Genomic DNA, 21,979 nt, shown 5'->3' with positions numbered 1-21,979 from the left:
CTTTAATATTAATCCCCTCTAAATAAGTTCGAACATGGCAGCCAGAACGATTTTTTCAAATAGGCAAATATGATCATATCACTCTCCTACTTAAAACTCTTCAATGGCTTTCCACTGCCTTTTGGGAGAGTCCAAATCCCTTAACAAGCCTTAAAAGGCTGTCCACCATCTAGTTGTTGCCTCTGCCACGCTGAATTTCTTTCAGTTATTACAGTGACAAAACTCTCTCTAATACCCAGGCCTCTGGGCACTTAGAACCCTCCTCTATCCCTCTCTCACCCCCACCTTACCACTTTCTCACCTACTTTTTGTCTGTCTAATTCAATCACTTAAGAATACTTTTTCAAAGAAGGCATCCCTGACACCTACAGTAAATGAGCTCTAATATCTAACCCTGACTTCTCCCTATCATAGCATTTATCACACTTTACTGTTTCTGTTTATCATGTCTTTCCAACTAGACTGAAGTTCAATGATGGCAAGGACTATGTCCATCCACTGTATCCCAAGAGCCTAGTATAGTATGTGTCACATTATAGAAAAAGAAAAATACAATTTCACATAAATAAAAGAATTTGATACAGAAACATGAGTACAAATCCAAACACACATTTTTATTTCTTATGGAAATAAGTTCATATGTATAATATATTGGGCTTGCTTCATCACACATTAGGGCTTAGTGGAAATCTTTTTAAATTTACTTTTCCAAGAGTAAACTGAAGTACTTACTTACCTTCATTTACTCTGCAAACTGAAACTCTCACAGTACTGTGAGCTGCCACCATGTCATGCAACATAATATATTGCTGAATCAGGGAAAAAAATTTTAACTCGTTAATATAAACTAACTCTTCAAGCTATTAGAAAGCAAGGGTAATATAAAATAAGGCAAGCTAAAATAATAAATTCATATCACTCTGCCTTTGAAAAGGTCAAGACCAAAAGATTCAAAGATCATTCAATATTTTAGCTCAAAACATTAGACAAAATAAGAAGCACTTTAATGAGACAGCCCTGAAAACAGCAGAATCAGCCCTCCAGTATTCCAGTCTTAGATAAGCAACTATAGATCCTACAGCCTCAAAGCAGTCAAGTGATACGTTGACTCTTAAAAAGCAGCTGCCTTCCCCCACCTCAAAAAAGAGGGAAAGGGAACACATATTCACATAACTAAAAGAATAACTGTATGGAGTACTTACGTTATACCAAGTATCATTCTACACACCTTACGTGTTATTATTACAAAATACAAACACATTTGTGAAACCCATAATAAATTGGACTTACCTTTCTAATGGCATATAGGGAGCTTATAATTGATACTACAGACATAATCACAATGGCTATAGCATAGTAATAGTATTCATCTGTGCTCCACAGTATAACACTGAACAGCTGGAAAATGTAAAATGGGTTGAGAACCTAAAAAACAAGATTTTTAAGTCAAATTGAATGAGATATTTATAAGCACACAGATTTAAGAAATAACCAACAGGATACTTACAGGATAAGCTCTGTAGTATCCTACAGTAACAAGTAACTACCCAAAGAGCAGGGCAGGATGTTACTTTTTTTTTTTTTTTTACCATCAAACTACTAGAGTTTGACTAAATAAGCTTAATTTATTTGCATCCATTTAGGTTCATACCAAACCCAAATACAGATTCAGCTAGAAACAGCTAACACGTGTGAATTTAGCTGTTCTTCATTCTGCTTTAGCAATAAAATACATTTACTTTCAATAATTACTGTGCTGCTAAAGGATACAAAAACTTTTAACCAACTGGAACAAACGTTTACTTATTATGTCAAAGGTTCACTGGAGTCCAAAGAGAAGACAAACATGAAATAAGTTACACTGTTTTGCTTTCTCTAAGGAAATAATTAAGTATTAAAATTTGAATTAAACAAAAAAGATAAGGAGTCCTGGCAATAGACTTTGTTTACCCAAATTTTATAGTATTTTACCAATTTCATTAATAACCCCCCAATGTTTTAAAATTGATGCTTCTGTACTTTTTAAAGCACTTTCACATATATAGTCCCATTTTACTTCAATATCAAATGAGATGGGCTTCCCTGGTGGCCCAGTGGCTAAGAATCCGCCTGCCAATGCAGGAGGACACGGGTTCGAGCCCTGGTCCGGGAAGACCCCACATGCCGCGGAGCAACTAAGCCCGTGCGCCACAACTACTCAGCCTGCACTCTAGAGCCCATAAGCCACAACTGCTGAAGCCCATGTGTCTAGAGCCCGCGCTCCGCAACAAGAGAATCCATTGCAATGAGAAACCCACACACTGCAATGAAGAGTAGCCCCCGCTCACTGCAACTAAAGAAAGCCCGCGCAGCAACGAAGACCCAAAGCAGCCATAAAGAAATAAATTAAATAAATAAATAAATAAAAGTTCCCTTAAAAAAAAAAAATCAAATGAGATCATTAAAGGATTTCCTACAATTTTACCAATAAAGGAACAGCAGGGAGAAAGGTCTTCTAATGACCAAAGCTAGTTACTGATGAAGTCACATTATAAACCAGTGTTTCTAATTCCTAATCATTATTACACTTTGCTATGCTCTAAATCAGCATTATATGGCCACTCTCAGGAACTGACGGAAAACAATCTGTACCTTCTACTAAAAGTATTCACTCAGTACAGCTAATTCTATACTTTAGCCCCAAACCAGAAAGACTGGAGAGCCCAACTCTCCTCGGCAAAACCACTTACTCCTTCCTTTACATGCCTGCAATCCCTCATTCCCACCGCTTCTACGGCTCTTACAACTGAAGGGTCACCACAGTAACTACTGACATGTATTACTCCTGGGCTAAAGTGCAAGCTCCTCATTGTTACTCATCATGTCATGTTTTTAATTCCAAACTTCTGGCACAATGCCTAGTTCCTAAGAGTGTACCACCTGAAGAAAACATGATTAATCGTTTTTAAAATTAGAAGGAGGGACTTCCCTGGTCGTCCAGTGGTTAAGATTCCACGCTTCCACTGAAGAGGGCACAGGTTCGATCCCTGGGTCAGGGAACTAAGATCCCACATGCCACACAGCACAACCAAAAAAATTAGCGGGAAAAAAGAAAAGACAGGTGTATACATCTGTAAAATAGGGCAAGGTTTAGATGTGCAACTTCCTGAGAGTAAAAAAACAAAAACAAAAAACTACAGACTTCGAAAAGAAAAAAATTAGACAAAATAAAAAAGTAATCATGCTCCCAAATTACTGATCTATCAGAGGAATATCTTTCTGCCCTTCCAAGTAAAAAAATAAGCAAAGAGAAGTTAGAAAACAAAACACCAAGGATATCATTACTTAAATCCTGGCTCTTTTCAAATGGCAAACCTATTGATCACAAATGTTGAGACAAGTACAATTGTCTTACCTCCTTAATTAGAAGCTTAAAAACTGAAGGCACTTTCACAGCAATTTCATTTACTCCATAAAGCAATTTTCTATAACAGGAAAATACAATAATAATAATATTACATTATATTATATCATAATAACAATTTAGGTAAGGCTCAAACCACCGACTGCTCCTTAAATCCAGAACTTAAACATTCATGTTTCTAAACAGTTGTCTTCTACAATTTAAACTCTCTATCTATAGTATTTAAATCAATGTAGTCCATACTGGATAACTATACTGTTATCACTTTATCTTTTTGTGTGACAAGTACCTCTCCCACTAGTCTATAATAACAATATCAACAAAAGACTTTCTTTTCCACCCATGAACACAATACATCTCAACAATTTTGAATTGCAATTAATTTTTGCAAGAGACTACGTAAGTAAATTTGAGGGGTCCTGTACTATTTTTCTAATAAGAATACTGTACTAAAAATGTTTATTTCAAAACATTATACATTTGGCTTTTTTTAATGCTTAAGTTGCTTAAAACCTTCCACTTAAATTCCTTATAATAGTACTTCCTATATGATACATTAATTCTTGCCTTTTATGAAGTAGAAGCCTGAATGAATAAATTTATATTCCAACCCTTTGAAAGAACATGCTATAGGAGTACAAGAAAATTTCTAGTGTAGTTGAAAAAGGCATTTATCTCTACGATATGTAATACACTGGTATACTTTTATACTTTAGCAAAGAATAGCACTATAAAAAGGATTATGTCTCCCAATTTACAAATTTTCATTGTGGTAAATTTGAGCTCATGCTTACAATTCCCAACATTTCAGTAAATCTAAGATTTGAATTGTAAGACATTCCATGATTTTATGTACTATCAAGAAAGACAAAAATGCTGTCAAGTAAAGGGTGACACTCTACCCACTGTATGACACACCCTCCTTATAGAGATGTTAAAATGCAGGGAAGTGTGCACCTTAGAACTGATGAAATACAGTATATTATCAGGGATATTCACTTCAAAATCAGCTTCAACATTTTTATAATTCTTAAACTGAGAGACAATGCTACCCAAATAAAATATCAATAAGTTGTCATCTACTATAATACTTAAATACCTGTTAATATTACAACTATATGGTAAAAGGGTAGACTATATATACTACTTTATTTAGGAATTTTGATAATAGGTCTAACCTTAGTTGGATAAAAATTACCTGTAGGCATGCATCCCCTTTGTCAGTCCTGCACTATGCTTTTCATAAATTGACGTACAAGAAACACCTTCATCCAGTCCCCTAAATAAATCCAAAGTTTTTACTTTAAACAAAGTTTAAAATATCCAAATTTCTCAATGCCTCATTTTTCTATATTCCTGGTTTTAAAGTGTGACTTCCTTACAAATAGAAACCCCTAACAAAAACTGAGATATGGATGACAATTTTTAAATCTCCAATTCCTAAGATAAAACAATAATGAGAGGTCTAAGTCTCAAATGTGGCAACTTCTAAATTATCCAACGTGTCACATAGTAAGATGGCTCTCAATACTCAAGCTTATGTAACAATATTATTATCCTTTAAGTCTGTGCCAAAGTTGTAAGAGCTAATAATTAATAAAATTAAAGTATGACTAACTCAAGAATTCCAAACTAAAGATGAAAAAGTTTTTACTTTTTATCTAGTTTTCCCTCTTCAATTTTTAAGCTTCACTCTAAGAAGTCCTACTCATTTTTCTTTCTACAAAAGCATCAATCTAAATCCTTCCCTCATCTAATACATACTGAGAAGAGAAGTGCTGAATCTGTATGAGTCACAGGCAATGTCTAAAATCTGTAACAATTAAAACTGGGATTCAATTAGCACATCTACTTTCCACCACAAATGTCTTAATTATGCTTATTTTAACTGAGATGCTATTCAGAAAAACTCTAAAGAGAATATAACACATCATTTAACTCCAATCCTTTTCTACTTTTTTCGGATAGAAAAACCAAGCCCCATGATTAGCTGTTATCACTGGGATAAGTTTAAATTCTACAAGTTGGTGTGGTTGGCAAAGGCTACACAGCAAATATGTTTGACTCTTTTTTCCCACTGAGATTGATTACTTCTCCAAAGGTAGCAGGGATCAGCTCCAAGTCAAAATTTTTTTAAAAAACAAAATGACAGTTTATAGGCAGTGTTCTATAAAGAAATCAATGGTTCTTAACTAGGAATGGTCTTCAGAAGTGGGCATGTGGAACTGCCCTGCTCCATTCCAGAATATACCAATTCTTTAGTGTCTGAGGAACAAAATCCAGGCATGAACATTTTAAATGTTCACAAGGTGATTCTTTTTTTATTGCTAATATTAAGAATTCCTTTGCCACTCTCAAGCAACAATACTTAACGAGTGTTTATAATAATCACTTTAACAGCAATAAAAATAGAATCCTAGTTAATTTAGTACTTATATCATTTGAAGCCTCCACAAAAAATAAATTTTAAAGGATTATTCCAATATGTCCTACCCAAGGCTTAACTTGTTTGATGATGTCCCATCTTTATCCACATATTAAAGTGAAATTAATGTTTGTCTATCACTCCATCCCTTAAGTACAAGTGGATGGAACTGTCAGGAAATTGAGAGGTGATAATTCAGATACTCTGACAGGCTAAAAGGTACACTCGAAATTCACTTTGAGGTGAACCCTCAAAAAGAAAAAGAACTGAAAGACTAAAAGGTATACTCAGGGCTTCCCTGGTGGCACAGTGGTTGAGAGTCCACCTGCCAATGCAGGGGACACGGGTTCGTGCCCCGGTCCAGGAAGATCCCACATGCCGCGGAGCGGCTGGGCCCATGAGCCATGGCCGCGGAGCCTGTGCGTCCGGAGCCTGTGCTCCGCAACGGGAAAGGCCACAACAGTGAGAGGCCCACGTACCACAAAAATATAAATAAATAAATAAATAAATAAAGGTATACTCGAAATTCACTTTAGATGAATCCTCAAAAAGAAAAGGACTCAGACTGGATTTTGGGAGCATACTGCTTCTAACTTTTATGTAAGTTTTGCCAAGGTACAAGTTGCAGATAGGATTTATTCTAAAATGGTTAGTAAGTATTCAAATAACACCAAGGAGTTATTAATGAACAACTGAATGAAAGTTATGTAACAAAAACCTCTTCAATTTTATGTAACACTAAAATGAATTCTTTTCTAGCTAAAACATTATCAAGATACTCATAATCCAAACAAAAGAAAAGTACGTACTTTAAGAAAACAAAATTGTGAAGGGTATCATTCCAGAAGTATTTTACACTATGGTGGGTGAAATAACGAATCTGTAGAACATACATAAAGGTTACATCAAAAAGCATTATTATCACTTGTTAACAATTAAGTTTACTAACACAAATTTAGCATACAATGTAACAACTATTAAAATTAAAGCAATCACATGTGACATGTAATCTATTTCTTCTAGTAAATAACTAAACTGTTATATACAGTGATAAATAGGCATTTTATATGCATATAATCTCAAACAAAAAAACTGCAAGTACAAAATTATAGACTATCCGTAATAGTATAAAATGTAACAATTCTGGTTCTTAAAGGAACTTTGAGACTAAGATCACAATACCTGTTGTGATTGAGACTGTGAATATTTATTCATCTCAAGCCTATTCTCTTCAGCCAGATTTTCAGTTAAGTGAACTGCATGGCCATTCGAAACCTTATTAGCCATAGATTTGGGGCTTGAAAATGGGGGAGTTTCCAGAGAAAGAAAGCGAATTTTTGCACAAAACCACATTCTGAATTCATCCTTAGAAGAGAAAGGAATAAGGATAAAGAGTCAATTATGCATATTACATAACCATATATATTTGGTTTCCATTCTTTACACGATATATTATTTACTTATCTCTAATTGAGAAAGTCTCACTTTCCACTCACTAAATGTTAAACCATTTCGAAATACGAAGATGCATAAATTCAAACATGAAGTGCTTTCAACTGCTCACCATTTTGTATGTCATACTTCACTGAGAGGATCTCATAAAAGATCATAATTTCTTAATTTATCCAACTATATACTGAGACTAGATATTAAAGCCTCTCATAAAATGCTTCCAATTAGGATTTTAAAACAAATCCTAGGGTGCAACAGCATCGCACAGTAGAAGAGATCTGGGATACAGTCCTGTCAAGAGACCTTGATAGACCAACCACTGATCCAATCTCTCAGTGCATCAAGAACTATAAAAAAGGGTAGATGTGATCATTTTTAAGATTCCTTTAAACTCTAATCACTGGGATAATAGTCACTTCAAACACAGATGCTTTAGAAATACTAGGATTAGTATTCCTCATTGTATCCTAGCAGTGATGTTCTCTTCGTATTTTATTTTGAATACACACAAAGACATTATTTTATTCTTCAAATAATCAGCTACAAGTAAACACGTGGACTTACAGTAGTCCTCAGCAGCACCACTTCACAGTCTTTAACTGCAGCTCTAATACAGGTTGCCTTTACCCGCCACTCGGGCATCCAATAGAGGAGCAGGAGAAGAAAGCCGCCAGTACACACCACTCCGAGAGAAACTATGGCAAGCTTCCAGCGACACAAATTATAGCCATAAATCTCCTGCATGGACATAGTGATTACACATCAAGTGACATGAGAGGTAAATTTCAAAGTCAGAACCCTATCTTTCCCCTCACATACCACCAACAAAGACTTGAGTTTTATTAAGCTGACTTTAAACATTTTTTAAATGGAAAATTAGAAATTTTGCATTTGGGATATATTTAAGCATTAGCTAATGTAACTTCTTAAATTATCAAATGAAAAAACATATCTCTTTCCTCTAAGTTTTAACAGTTCACAAGTGAAACAGGAACTATACTGGAACCAGAGGTGTTACATAATCCCAACTCAAAAACACAGTCAGAAAGACGACAGCACACTGATTTAGCTGTTGTTTTATTGTATTTTAGTTTAGCAGTTCTTTAAATATACTTTTCTACTTCCCTAGAAATATAAATTCTTCACACTTTATAAGTATATTATAAAAGCTGGTTACCATTTCATCTTCTTGACCCTGGTTGATAGTCTTTCTTTCTTCTTTGTCCATATCTACAGTGGTTGGAAAGGTCTTGTGCTTCAGAACAATTGAAGATAACTGAGGGAAAGAGGAACAAATATTAGAACATTATCTTGTATCTTGGTAGTCTATATCTGATACTAACTTCATACTACCAGATTTCTTGTTTTGATACAAGTTTAACTGATATTTAAGTAGTCATTAAAGTGCTGATTCTCATGACATTTTCAATGGTGTGCCAGTTCTTGAAACTGCCTGGCTTACTACTATCACAAAACTTGGCATATTTCATTAATTAATTTATACTAGCACTAGCCTTGCTACAAAGCCATTTAAACTCTGAGAGAAACTATTTGTACAGACTCTTCCGTTTTCATTCCCCAGACTCATCTACTGAGCACCTATCACATGTATGGCAATTGCTGGGTTAATCTCTAAGGCAGGTGTACCTCTACTGGAGACCACTCAACTGACTATGTCATTCTGATGCCAAGTCCACTGAGCAATCTTATTGTTCCTGACTACCCATAATGCTTGTGTAGGAAAAAATTCATTGAGCCCACTGACAAAAATCTTTTTCCTGTATTAAAAAACAGATTAAATTCAAATATTAGACATTCAGCCACACATTAAAGAGAGTTGCAAAACGTAAAACAATGCCAGTTTTCTCGTTTTTTTTTTTTTTTGCTTCTGGAAAATATATATATTTTTGGAAAATATGTTACTTAACATGTAGTATCATAACTGTTCTATTAAATTAATATTCTTAAAGATCTATAAAACTAATGTGGCGATAACACATAAACAAAAGCTCCTTAGGGTTCACAACAGTTTTCAAGAATGTAAAAGGGTCTGAGCCCTGAGCCCAAAGAGTTTGAGAGCCACTGCTTTAGACTAGGCTGATCTCTGCAGAACACAGTGGGAATATTACCTCCCTCATTCCAGATGCCATACCTCCACTCATCTATATGGTGTATAGCACAAGTCTGACACATGGTAGGCACTCAAAGAATACTTGCTGAATGAATGATCTGATAAAGAATTTGTGCTAAGACAGCAATAGCCACATGTAATGTTTACATGATATGAATTAATAGCAAAGTAAAACCAACTGCAGGATTTCAAGTTAATCCCCCCGCCATAAGACTACTGAAATCTCCTGATTTATGTCATCAACAAAATGACCAATAAAAAATACTGATGCCTCCTGAATGGGCAAAGTTTCTCTACTTTCTGGTAGCCCTGAAGACGGGGTTAGGGCTAGGTAGAGTCAGGGCTTTCCACAGAAATAAAATGCAAGAGTTTAATTACAAACACACACATACACACACAATATATTGGACTCAGTGCCATCTTGGAAAAGAAGCCTCAGAGGTATCTTGTTTCTCAGAGGAAAACAAGACACATTATCATACAAAACCTTTTAGGCAATTTAGTAACAATTTCTTCTCAGTCTAGGGTGCTGTTAGAGCCCTGAAAAGTATAGTACCAGAGTCATCCCACCATTGTAAGACTGTTCCATCAAACCAATACAACTTGAGGCAGCAGTTATTCTCAAGGGCTATACAACTGCTGCTACAGACTTTGGGGGAGAATTAGCAAGTCCAACCTCTTTCCCTGTAGAAAAGATCAGCTGTTGTTGCCTGAACCTGTAAGGTTTAGCCCAATCCTGCAAGGTTTCAAATGTGCACATGCCTACCTTCAAAGGGTAATAAGGCAAAGGAACTCTGCCCTGACACTGTCCCCACTAAAGATTCCAGTCTGGGGTTCTTAACCTTTAATCCGTGGTTCTTCCTTCAGCTCTGGACTGTGTCTCAGGATCATCACTCAGGATTTACCAGTCATTTTTAACAATCAAAACATATAATTCTGATCCCCATTTCCCACCACCACCTAAAATATGTTTCTCGAGGGGAAGAACCTCTTCAAATTCTTAAGTGGAGAGACTTCTGCTTCCAACCAAGACTAGCCCTCCTAACTAAAACAACAAAATGAATAAAATATATAAAACTATATAGTCTTCAAGGAACTGGACGTCAATGAAAGAAACTGATACAAAAATGGGTGAGCTCTACAATTGTCCCAGTTTACAAACTGAATAATTTACAGGATGCAAAAAAAAAAAAAAAATGTAGGACAGGAAACCCAGGGGGAGCCCAGCAATCTTCCTGAGTTGAAGAGATGAAGCTGGAAGTCTGGGGAGGCACCAAAGTGACTGGGTTTGCAGGGCAGATTACCAGAGAAGAGGTATGTACAGAGAAGGAACACTGAAAATCTGCAAAGTGGTCCCTTCTCAAGTCTTCAGCTGAATACTGATCAGCACTTGTGTGTGAGGAAACTACCAAGACCAGGGGAAAATCCACCCAAAAGGTTTAAGGGGAAAATGCATCAGGGCTCACACAGGGCTGGGAAGAGTACCTGTTCCCACCAATCAGTGGGAAAACCTCATTAGCTGCATGAAATCAGGTGGAGTACTCAGAGGGTTTTGCTTCAGTAGTGGGTTCAAATTACCCTGAAACTAAAAGCTACTCTGATCCTGCCTAACAAAACTTTTAAGACTTGAAAGAATAAAATTGTTTCCAAGTAACTTAACTGCTTCACAGAACACAGTCCAAGGAGATTTATAGGAATACAAAATATCCAATTACAATGTCTGATATCCAATTAAAACTTAACAGGCTTGGGCTTCCCTGGTGGCGCAGTGGTTGAGAGTCCGCCTGCCGATGCAGGGGACACGGGTTCGTGCCCCGGTCCGGGAAGATCCCATGTGCCGCGGAGCGGTTGGGCACGTGAGCCATGGCTGCTAAGCCTGTGCGTCCAGAGCCTGTGCTCCGCAACGGGAGAGGCCACAACAGTGAGAGGCCCACGTACCGCAAAAAAATAAATAAATAAATGAAAATTTAAAAACTTAACAGGCTTGCAAAGAAGCAAGAAAATATGACCCACAATGAGAAAAATCAAAGGACAGAAGAGGACCTAGAACTGACAGAGATAATAGAACTGGTAGACAAGGACATTAAAATAACTGCAAAGGAGCTCTGCCCTGACACTGTCCCCCCACTATAGTTCATATGTTCAAAAAGCAACTATAGTTCATATGTTCAAAAAGCAAGAGGAAAGACTGATCATGTGAAGCAGAGACATGAAAAATATAAAAAAGAACCAAATCAAACATAAAATAAAAAGTACAATGTCTGACATGAAAAACACACTAGATGGGATTAACAGCAGATTCGATATTACACAAAAATAATCAATGAACTTGAAGACATAGTAATAGAAATATCCAAAATGAAAAATGGAGAGAAAAAAGACTAGAGGGGAAAAGAAGCTAACATAACAGCATCAGTAAGCTGTGTGACAATCTCAAGCACCCTGATATACATGTAAGGCAGGAGGGAACAAAAAATATGTAATTCTATAATGGCCCCAAAATTTCCAGATTAGATGAAAAAAGTCCAACTAACACTAACCAAAGAACATAAGAAATTAAACCAAGACATATCATCATCAAAACCCATGATGAAAAATGGGATATATATATATATATATACACACACACACACACACACACGTATATATATACATGTATATATATATGTGTGTATATGTGTATATATATGTGTGTGTATATATATATGTGTGTATATATATATATCTTGAAAGAAGCCAGAGAAAAAAGACATGTCACATACAAAGGAAAATAAATAAAAATGACATTAAATTTCTTGCTAAAAACAATGCAGGTGAAAAGACAGCAGGGCAACATCTCTGAAGTACTGAGAAAAAGAAACTATTCTGAGAATTCTATACCCAGCAAAAATATCTTCCCAAATCAAAGGTGAAATAAAAGTCTTTTTCAGATACAAAAGCTGGGAAAAATTCACCAGCAGTGAACCTACACTATTTAAAAAAAAAAAAATTGTAAGAGAATTCCTCAGATGGGGGGAAAAAAGATAACCAATGGTAATAAGGATCTCCACAAAGGATTGATGAGCACCAGAAATGGTAACTAAGTGGGTAACTATACACAGCAAAAGCACAAAGAACATGGAGAAATGAAAGTACACTCTTACAATGCTCTTAAGAAAGTAGAAAAAGAACAGCAAGTTATACCCAGTGTAGGCACTTAAGGGAAAGACTAAAACTCAGAGAAGAAATAAATGAAATTTTAAAAAACAGAAAAATGAAAAAAATCAATGAAACCAAAATCTGGTTCTTTGACATTAATAAAATTGATCATTTCTAGTTAAACTCAAAGGGGGGGTACAAATTATCAATATCAGGAATAGAACAGGAGACACTGCTATAGATTATGCAGATATCAGAAGGATAATCAAGGAACCAACAAACAACTTTATACAAACAAACCAACTTTTCTGCAGGTTTGAACTTACTTCCCAATAAAAAAACTTAAAAAAAAAAATCTTTATCAGTCAGGGGATGGCTGTGAGTTGATAACTGCTAAAGCTGACTTAAAAGCTGAGTGATGGAAAAAAATTAAAATTAAAAAAAGAAAAAAAAAGCTGAGTGATGGTCCATGAGAGTTCATTATACTCATCTTTCTACTCTTTAATATGTATAAATTGTCCATAATGGAAAAGTTTTCTTAAATAAATAAAAGCCATCCATTTGCTAAAATATGGCACAAATGAACTTATCTATGAAACAGATTCAGAGACATAGTGAATGGACTTGTGGTTGCCAAGGGGGAGAGGGTGTGCGGGAGGGATGGATTGGGAGTTTGGGATTAGCAGATGCAAACTATCATATATAGAATGGATAAACAAGGTCCTACTGTATAGCACAGGGAACTATATTCAATATCCTGTGATAAACCAAAATGGAAAAAATATGAAAAAGAATGTGTGTGTATATATATATATATTATATATATATATACACACACACAATTGAATCACTTTGTTATACAGCAGAAATTAACCCAACACTGTAAATCAATATACTTGAATTAAAAAAAAAAATTCACCCATCTGAAGTGAAAATAAAAGAAAATTTTCAGAGGATAGTCATTCCTGGCACAAAGGGATATGAATCTTGAGGACTCTGAGTCCTAAATCTACTGACTCAACCTATTATGTTCAGGTATTATCCATAAACTCTTACCCCTGGGTTTTGAATCTAACTCTTCTTCACTCTTGTCTTTCATCCATTGCCTAGAAATATAGATGTACTTCCCCACTTCTGTAAATTCTAAGTTTTCAATGTAGAATATATTTGCAGATAAATAAGCATGCTTTTCATAATTTTAGAAAAAGAACTATCATTAAAATTCAATGTTTTCCTTAATTCCATATGCTCATAACTATTTAAAATCTTTTCCCCAAATATCTCTTGACAGAGTTCAAATTAGTCCAAGATAACTATATTTTCATCTCATCTTCTACAGGTAAAAACTGACCACAGCAAAAAAAATACTCAAATTATTTTTAAATGAGCCATTACACATGGTGCACTGCCTACAACAATCTATGTTCATACTTTTCTAAATACAATTCTTGACTGTATTATCTCACTACTCTTTTTATAAGTGTTATTTCTCCGAAATTTAACTTACTTTTTGAGGCAAAGTTCTACTTTTTAAGGCAAAGTTCTTAAGTCTTACCAAACTTTACCAAAGATGCAATGTTAAAAATAATTTAAGTAATTCAAATTAAAAGTTGCTCTAAAAGTCACCAATTATTATTCTCTATAAACATATTATACTTCATAGGAAATTACTAAGAATTCACTCATCACATAAACTTTTAGTAAAACCCAGTGAGACAACTGCAACAGCTTACATTTAAAACATATAAATATCATAAATGTATAAATTTTAAAAACATGTACATATATAGAAAGCCCTTAACATTTTTATGACATCATGAAGATAAAAATCTATATAACATATTTCAAAATATATTACTTATCAAGATGAAAATACATATTAAATACTATTCTACCATTTACCCAATTAGATATTTAAAACATTAATATCAAACTTCTAAAATCCATTTAACTTACAGAAGTATAACTCCCGGTGGTTTGCTTGAGGGCATGTGCTTTTTAATCAAGTCAATTTCTAGATCATAAAAAACAAAGAAATTTTTCTTACCAATAGCACTGTATCATCATTCTTTCCAACTGTTGATATTAGCAGAGCTTTCAAAAGCCGGCTCTTAATAACAAAAATAAAATGAAACTAAGCATAAAAATCCATTCAAATGACAATTTTCTGCCACATACTTGTTTGGGTTCTTTTTGAACTGTTTTCAAAGGGACTAAGACATTAAAATTTAGGATTTTTTAATGCTCCAATTTTAAATGGGTTTTCAGAAGACATACCTTCTGCCATCTGACTGTCACTGCAGAGCTCCTATTACGTGAATAAATCATATCTAGCTAGCATACTGAAGTCCCAATTCCACGGTGCATGACTGAGCCTTGATGTTATCTAAATAGCAAGCATCTTATAGGCTATTGTGCTTAACCAAACCCTTCCTTGCATTTACAATGAACCTGATTTTTTTGTGTGAGTAAAAACAGCAGCACAGGACAAAGTGAAGCTATCAGGAATAAATCACACAAAATCTAATGCTAATTTTTGTGAAAGTTAACTCATTTTTTCATATTATGTAATTACTAAGAACCATTTAAGGCACAGTCTTAAACCTAGGGTTAAGAGTCAGATCTCATTTCCTAAAACAAGATGAGCTGGCCTTAACAAGCATAGAATCCCCACACCTAAGGCATCTTTGCTTCAAACCTGAGTTTCGCATGAGCTGTAACAATATTATAGTATTATATGTGGAGGGTTTTCTTTGAGGATACTCAATGTATGTGCTTAGATTTCCAAAGCAGGTAATTTTATGAGGTGAATTAGGGAATGAATGATCTGCCACTCAAGTAAAACCTCAAGCAAATTCTGAATAAATATTTTTAATTTAATTTTTTACTTCTGTTGGTATTTGCCAATTTCAGGGAAACTGAAGTTAAAAAAATAAAATTAGGGCTTCCCTGGTGGCGCAGTGGTTGAGAGTCCCCCTGCCAATGCAGGGGACACGGGTTCATGCCCCGGTCCGGGAAGATCCCACATGCCGCGGAGCGGCTAGGCCCGTGAGCCGTGGCTGCTGAGCCTGCGCGTCCGGAGCCTGTGCTCCGCAACGGGAGAGGCCGCAACAGTGAGAGGCCCGCGTACCACCCACACAAAAAAAATTAAATTAAAAATATACTATTCAATATTTGCAAAACTAAATAAGTATTAAAAATTCTCAAATGATATTTTTTATAAGTTTGGAAAATGTACTTCTTAAGTTTTAAAAATTAAAACTGCACTAAAATTTTGGGGCCACCTTGTATTGTTGAAAAACAAAATGAATCATCCCACTTTATTTTGTAGTTCTAGGTTTTTTCCTGAGAATTAAACATACCTATACATGTTAAATAAAGATTTGATAAACACACCTTTCAGAACCACAAAACAAAGGGTGTTTCAAAGATTCTGAAGTATAAACAGCAAAGCCAGCATTCCGTATTATTTCATCAATATTTCAATCAATATTATTTCATTGTCAAATTTGTAGCATCCACAGCAATTAAGATGACTTTCTGCAATTCAAAAGCGTTCTACCTTTACAACTGAAATATGCCCTATTAATATAAAATCCTAACTCCACTCACTGTCCAACCTTAATTTTAGTATCTATACAAATATTTGTGTAAAAAGAATGACAAAATCTCAATCTCCCAACAACAGTAACCAAATTGTGACAACTTTATGAGGGCAAAACTTAACACTTCAAGTCAGCTCCTAACAATAAGAATGACATAATATAATTTAATGAATACATGGAAATTTTACGAGGATACCAGCTAAATCTTAACAAAGCTCTACTCAATACCCACTTTATCACTTCCCATCTTGAACTTTCTCTTATAATACATGCTTTTGTTTCTGTGTTTAGGCTTAAGGAAGACCATTGTATCCAATATACACCAAACTAAAACTGTATTTACATTTGTAAAATGCAGTCTTTGTAAAATTATTTTTTTTGTAAGTTATAAAACAATGTGATAGCTGTAACAAAATAAGTTATAATTAGGAAAGATAATGCAATTTTCTGTCTTAGGGTCAATTCAAGAGCATTAAGAGTCATAACCTACCCTGCAGTATAACATACATGCATACATTTTTATCACTTTTATTATATACGCTATTTAAAGAAAGAAATCAACCCATTTATTCAGAGAAACCCCATGTGGTAAGACTATCATTAGACAAAATAATGGCTTTGACTATTACAGTCAATTGTATAGTATTTAATCAGTAAAAACTGGGAGAAGGTACCTTTGGACTGACAAATGGTATCTATGCTTTATTCTCATTATTAAAAAAAGGAAATGAGTAAAATACATAATTTATATACAGCATAATTAAGTTTGCATAATTAAGTTTGTCTACTTAATATGAGTGAGAGATTTTTTTCATTTATTCAAGTTACTTTGAACTTAAAACTTTTGTACTTCCCCTTAAACCTTCCTCATGTATGTGACTTTCTAAAACTCCATACTCAAGGACTGAGAGTTATGAAAGTATTATAATTGCTAGATTGATTTCAAAATCTTACCATCTATTATGAAAAATGCTACAGCAGACAACTGAAAGCAGTAGAAAGGCTCACTATGATAAGACCAGTCCTAAAGAGTGAATATTCAAAACTGGCAGAACCAAAAAGGCCTCAAAAGAAAACTGGCACCCACCCCTAAGACAACCAAAGGATGAATATATCTGTAAATTGGTGACGTAACTATCAGGGGTAACAGTGTGTCAGGATGGGAATGAGGGAGACTTTCGTGCTCTTTGAATGCTTTCACCACCTATGTGCAATAATATTTTTAAATAGTTAAAGAAAGAAAGGAAAGGAAGAAGACTGAGCATATGTACAGAATTCTAATTCTACCACACGTGGCAAACTGTGGGCCTGAACTTGTAGGACCCTCCAGATGGTCTCTATCAGACCATTCCACTCTCTTTGCCTGGATGCACTCTTATTGTTATTTTACCCCAGACAAGGTACAAGTACCATTTTGAAGGCTCCTTTAACAAGCATATTTCAAGAAAGCTACAGTTAGCTATTTTTATTTTTCTGTCTCCTCCATATTTTGGCTCCACTGAGGAAAAGTACTAGCCAGTGATACAGCATAAGCAACAGCAAATTCTAAATTATTTTATCAAACTAATTCAACTATAAGTATTAAGTGAGCATATATGACATATTCACTACTATATTAGGAACAGTAGGAGATATACAACTTTATCCCAAAATACAAAAAAACAAAACAAAAACAAATGAAAAGAGTACACAACTCAAGAATCAGCTTCAACTTGTTCTTAAATGTCAATTAATTCAACACGAACTATTTTGCAAGTTCCTTCACCCATCTTGGTTTCAACTTCTCCACTAAAATGAGACGGTTGTAATACTGGGTTGGCCAAAAAGTTTGTTTGGGTTTTTCTGTAACATTTTACAGAAAACCCGTACGAACTTTTTGGCCAACCCAATAACTCATGATTTACTCCAACCATGAAAGCTTCTGAGCTACACAAGTATCGCCTGTGTATATAGGCGTCTCTTGCACTCTTTCACCACTAGGTGACGTTCCAACATTGGTAAGAAAAGAGGCTGACAGTTTTCACAAGCCTTAGCAAGGCAATCACTGATCAAGAATGATTAAAGGTAAGAAATTTTATATGTTTTTTTTTTAGTACCAATGGAAATACTAATAAGAGAAAGTAGGAGTTGCCTATAATAGAACTTCTATTTCATGGGTCTCAATGGAAAAATAAGACATGGCAATACACATAAAACATATGATAATGGGAGGGAAAGGCAGGTATATTATTCCCTTTATAAAGATTACTGCCAAATTCACAATCATCTGAAACTAGAATTTAGGGACCTTACAATGCTGTAGAACCAGGGAGGGGGAAAACAGTAACAATTAAAGAGCACATGATCCTATTAGAAAACAAGATGAGGTAAAGTATGAAATTACGTGATAAAACATTATTTGCCTATTAAATTGGCACACACACACAAAAAAAGAGCACCTTTATACACTGCTGTTAACAGTGCATCTCTACTAGCTTTTTGGAAAACCAACTGACAGTATACAAAAATTTAAACTTCCTACATACTTTGATCCAACAATCCCAACTAGAAATCCATGTCACATGTACCTATACATGTATGTTACTACTAACAGTTTCTTCAAATTCCTCTCTGCATTGTTAGACTTATGAAATAGACTATAAATGTTTTGTGCTTTTTTTTTTCTTTAGGGGTGAAAGTGGGTACCTACAAACAAACAAGCCTAGCTGAAACAAATGAGAGTATTTTAAAACACGCACAAAAGAAATTGTGTGCCATGGGCATTTAATACAATAGGAACTGACAAATCAAGAGTTCTAATAACAGGGTCCAGTGGTTAAGAATTCACCTTCCAATGCAGGGGACACGGGTTTCGATCCCTGGTCAACCCTGGTCGGGGAACTAAGATCCCACGTGCCGCAGGGCAACTAAGCCCACGAGCCACAACTAGAGAGCCCATGTGCCACAACTACTGAGCCCGTGCGCTCTGGAGGCCACGTGCCACAACGAAAAGCCCGTGCACCGCAACGAAGATCCCGTGTGCCGCAACTAAGACCCAACGCAGCCTAATTAATTAATTTATTTATTTTAAAAAAGAGTTCTAATAACAACTGTATAAATAAACCAAATTGTTTGTTTGTGCCTAAGTCCCCAAACTAAAAGTTACACTTTTAGGGGTAAGGGATTAAGAGGTACAAATTATTACGTATAAAGTAAGTTACAAGGGTATATTGTATAACATGGGGAATATAGCCAATATTTTATAATAACTATAAATGAAGTATAATCACTATATTGAATCACCATATTGTACATCTGTAACACATAATATTGTACATCAACTATATTTCAACTAAAAAAAAGTTACACTTTTCAGAGGTAAGGTAAGGGTTCTTGTTAAGCAATATATACGTGAATGTTTCTTCCATTTTAATGCAAATTAGTGACTATTTCTTCTAAAATGTAATGCTATTAATCCAATCCCTAATAACTTGTTTGACATTTCAATCAGCAATTTAAAAGATGGTCTTTGAAATTTAAACATTCATTAATTCTAAGACTCGTATTTTCCACATTTTAGCATAGTTAAAATCGGGATGTAACTTATTGATGAAATCTTACTGCTGCAGTTGACAGGTAAGCGTGGTGACGCAGTGATCAATGCATGCACACACTCAAAGTTGGTGTCAACTGGTTATAGCATTGTCATTTCAGTTGAGTAAAGTGCATTATTGGCAGTACAATGCTGAGTTTAAATTGATTATTAAAAATATTCAAAAAGATTACACTGTAGTTGCATACTGAAACAAGAAGTAATCATTTGCACAGAAAAGTATCAAAATAGAGCAGGAGAGTGGAAAGGAAGAACTAGGATCAGAAGGGGTGGGGGGATAGGGAAAGGTAGAGAAGGAAAAAGGAAGAACAGAAGAACTTTCCGGAGAATTATACTTCTAAATCTTCAGTATGTTAAGGAGTCACACATAGACTACAGATATGTTCATTTTTCTTATAACAACAAACTCCAAAATAATTTTTCTTCACTAACTCAGCATATGTCACTTCAGGATTATTGTATTATGCTTACAAGAAAACAAAATTATGTCACTTCAGGATTATTGTATTATGCTTACAAGAAAACAAAATTAGTTTTACTCATGATCTATACTACAGTATGGTTCACATTTCATTTTTCCAAACATTATAAAGGCTCAACCTCAAAGAAGCACAAAATCACCAGGAAACCATTCTGTACAAAAAGTACAATCCTGCAAATTTCCACTTACAACTGATAGGCACTTGGATCAACTTTTTTCAATTATGTGAATTTTTTTCCACTTTACTCCTTTTCCCCAATTTGAAACCTACTCATGCTGATTCAGCACAGAAAGGAAGTATAAAGGCCTTAACATTTCCATTCAGCAAATATTTCAATAATACAGAACTTTAAGTTACTACTGAAGAGGATAACGGCCTTACTCATGGTACAACCATCACAGAAATCTAAACTTCCTCATCATTCTATAATCCACTATTCAGGATTAAAAAAAAAAAAAATCAATGTATTTGGGTACTATGTCAACCGTAATAATAGTGACTGACATTTGAAAAGGGATTTTTAGTTTACAAAATATTATCATTTACCAGTTTTCAATCAATACTGTCTTTTAAAAACAGGAAAAAAAAAAATCTTCACTTAACTAAGATTAGCATTTTTCACCTTCCCTAGAAAGTCAAGCACAGGGTGACTTTATACCGAAAAGCCTTGCCAACAAATTAATGTAGACAGCACCATCCATTTTCCAAAACTTCATTTGAAAGCAGCGTGTACTTGAAATACACGCTTTCATACGGAAAACAGCGTAGGTTCCTAAGACAGCCCGCAAATGACCTTTTTACCTCTCACAATGCTGCTGATCTACTTCATATTATACTAGACTGGGTGTTGAGGCAGGTAGCCAGGTTACCAAGCCTCTACCTCCTCTGTCCACTTCTTATTAATATTCCCCAAGCCTCTACTTCCTCTGCCTACTTCTTAACTATTAATTCCTCCATGCTTCTCTCTCTGTAACAATATCATGGGCAAAGGGTGGCACCACTGGCCCATCTAGAGTGGCAACCACCAATCAGTATTGTCAGCACTGCTCTCTCAGGAGCTCCAGACCCACGGATTCAAACATCTACAGTCCACACCTTATCTTTGATAAAGGTGGCAGGAATGTACAGTGGAGAAAGGACAGCCTCTTCAATAAATGGTGCTGGGAAAACTGGACAGGTACATGTAAAAGTATGAGATTAGATCACTCCCTAACACCATACACAAAAATAAGATCAAAATGGATTAAAGACCTAAATGTAAGGCCAGAAACTATCAAACTCTTAGAGGAAAACATAGGCAGAACACTCTATGACATAAATCACAGCAAGATCCTTTCTGACCCACCTCCTAGAGTAATGGAAATAAAGACAAAAATAAACAAATGGGACCTAATGAAACTTCAAAGCTTTTGCACAGCAAAGGAAACCATAATCAAGACCAAAAGACAACCCTCAGAATGGGAAAAAATATTTGCAAATGAAGCAACTGACAAAGGCTTAATCTCCAAAATTTACAAGCAGCTCATGCAGCTCAATAACAAAAAAACAAACAACCCAATCCAAAAATGGGCAGAAGACCTAAATAGACATTTCTCCAAAGAAGATATACAGAATGCCAACAAACACATGAAAGAATGCTCAACATCATTAATCATTAGAGAAATGCAAATCAAAACTACAATGAGATATCATCTCACACCAGTCAGAATGGCCATCATCAAAAAATCTAGAAACAATAAATGCTGGAGAGG

At 35.1% G+C, this 21,979-nt stretch overlaps 1 protein-coding gene across 14 annotated transcripts in view; it reads right to left on the bottom strand.

The window, feature by feature from the left end:
* ATP13A3 (ATPase 13A3) overlaps positions 1-21,979 on the bottom strand; it is a 79,666-nt gene that overhangs the window by 45,908 nt on the left and 11,779 nt on the right. For 11 of the 14 annotated variants that reach the window (XR_002643949.3, XM_022569259.3, XM_022569298.3 and 8 more), the window contains exons 3-11: positions 14,506-14,563; positions 8,458-8,556; positions 7,845-8,018; positions 7,011-7,193; positions 6,638-6,708; positions 4,602-4,682; positions 3,395-3,464; positions 1,291-1,425; positions 737-809 (exon numbers count right to left, since the gene is read on the bottom strand). Coding sequence is in view for 13 of the 14 variants with exons in the window: in XM_022569259.3 (XP_022424967.2) it covers positions 737-809; positions 1,291-1,425; positions 3,395-3,464; positions 4,602-4,682; positions 6,638-6,708; positions 7,011-7,193; positions 7,845-8,018; positions 8,458-8,508 (838 nt within the window). In the remaining variant the exon portion in view is untranslated. Of the gene's footprint in view, positions 1-736; positions 810-1,290; positions 1,426-3,394; positions 3,465-4,601; positions 4,683-6,637; positions 6,709-7,010; positions 7,194-7,844; positions 8,019-8,457; positions 8,557-14,505; positions 14,564-14,596; positions 14,660-21,979 lie in introns of all 14 variants that reach the window. The other 3 variants (XM_030760887.2, XM_022569288.3, XM_022569281.3) reach the window with 3 other exon arrangements.

The sequence above is a fragment of the Delphinapterus leucas genome, chromosome 4, assembly GCF_059928025.1.
Source record: "Delphinapterus leucas isolate spDelLeu-1000000601 "Yukka" chromosome 4, BTC_Dleu_Yukka2, whole genome shotgun sequence".
In the NCBI taxonomy this organism is placed as follows: domain Eukaryota; kingdom Metazoa; phylum Chordata; class Mammalia; order Artiodactyla; family Monodontidae; genus Delphinapterus; species Delphinapterus leucas.
The sequence above is the reverse complement of the archived record's forward strand: the minus strand, read 5'-3'. Positions and strand labels throughout refer to the sequence as shown.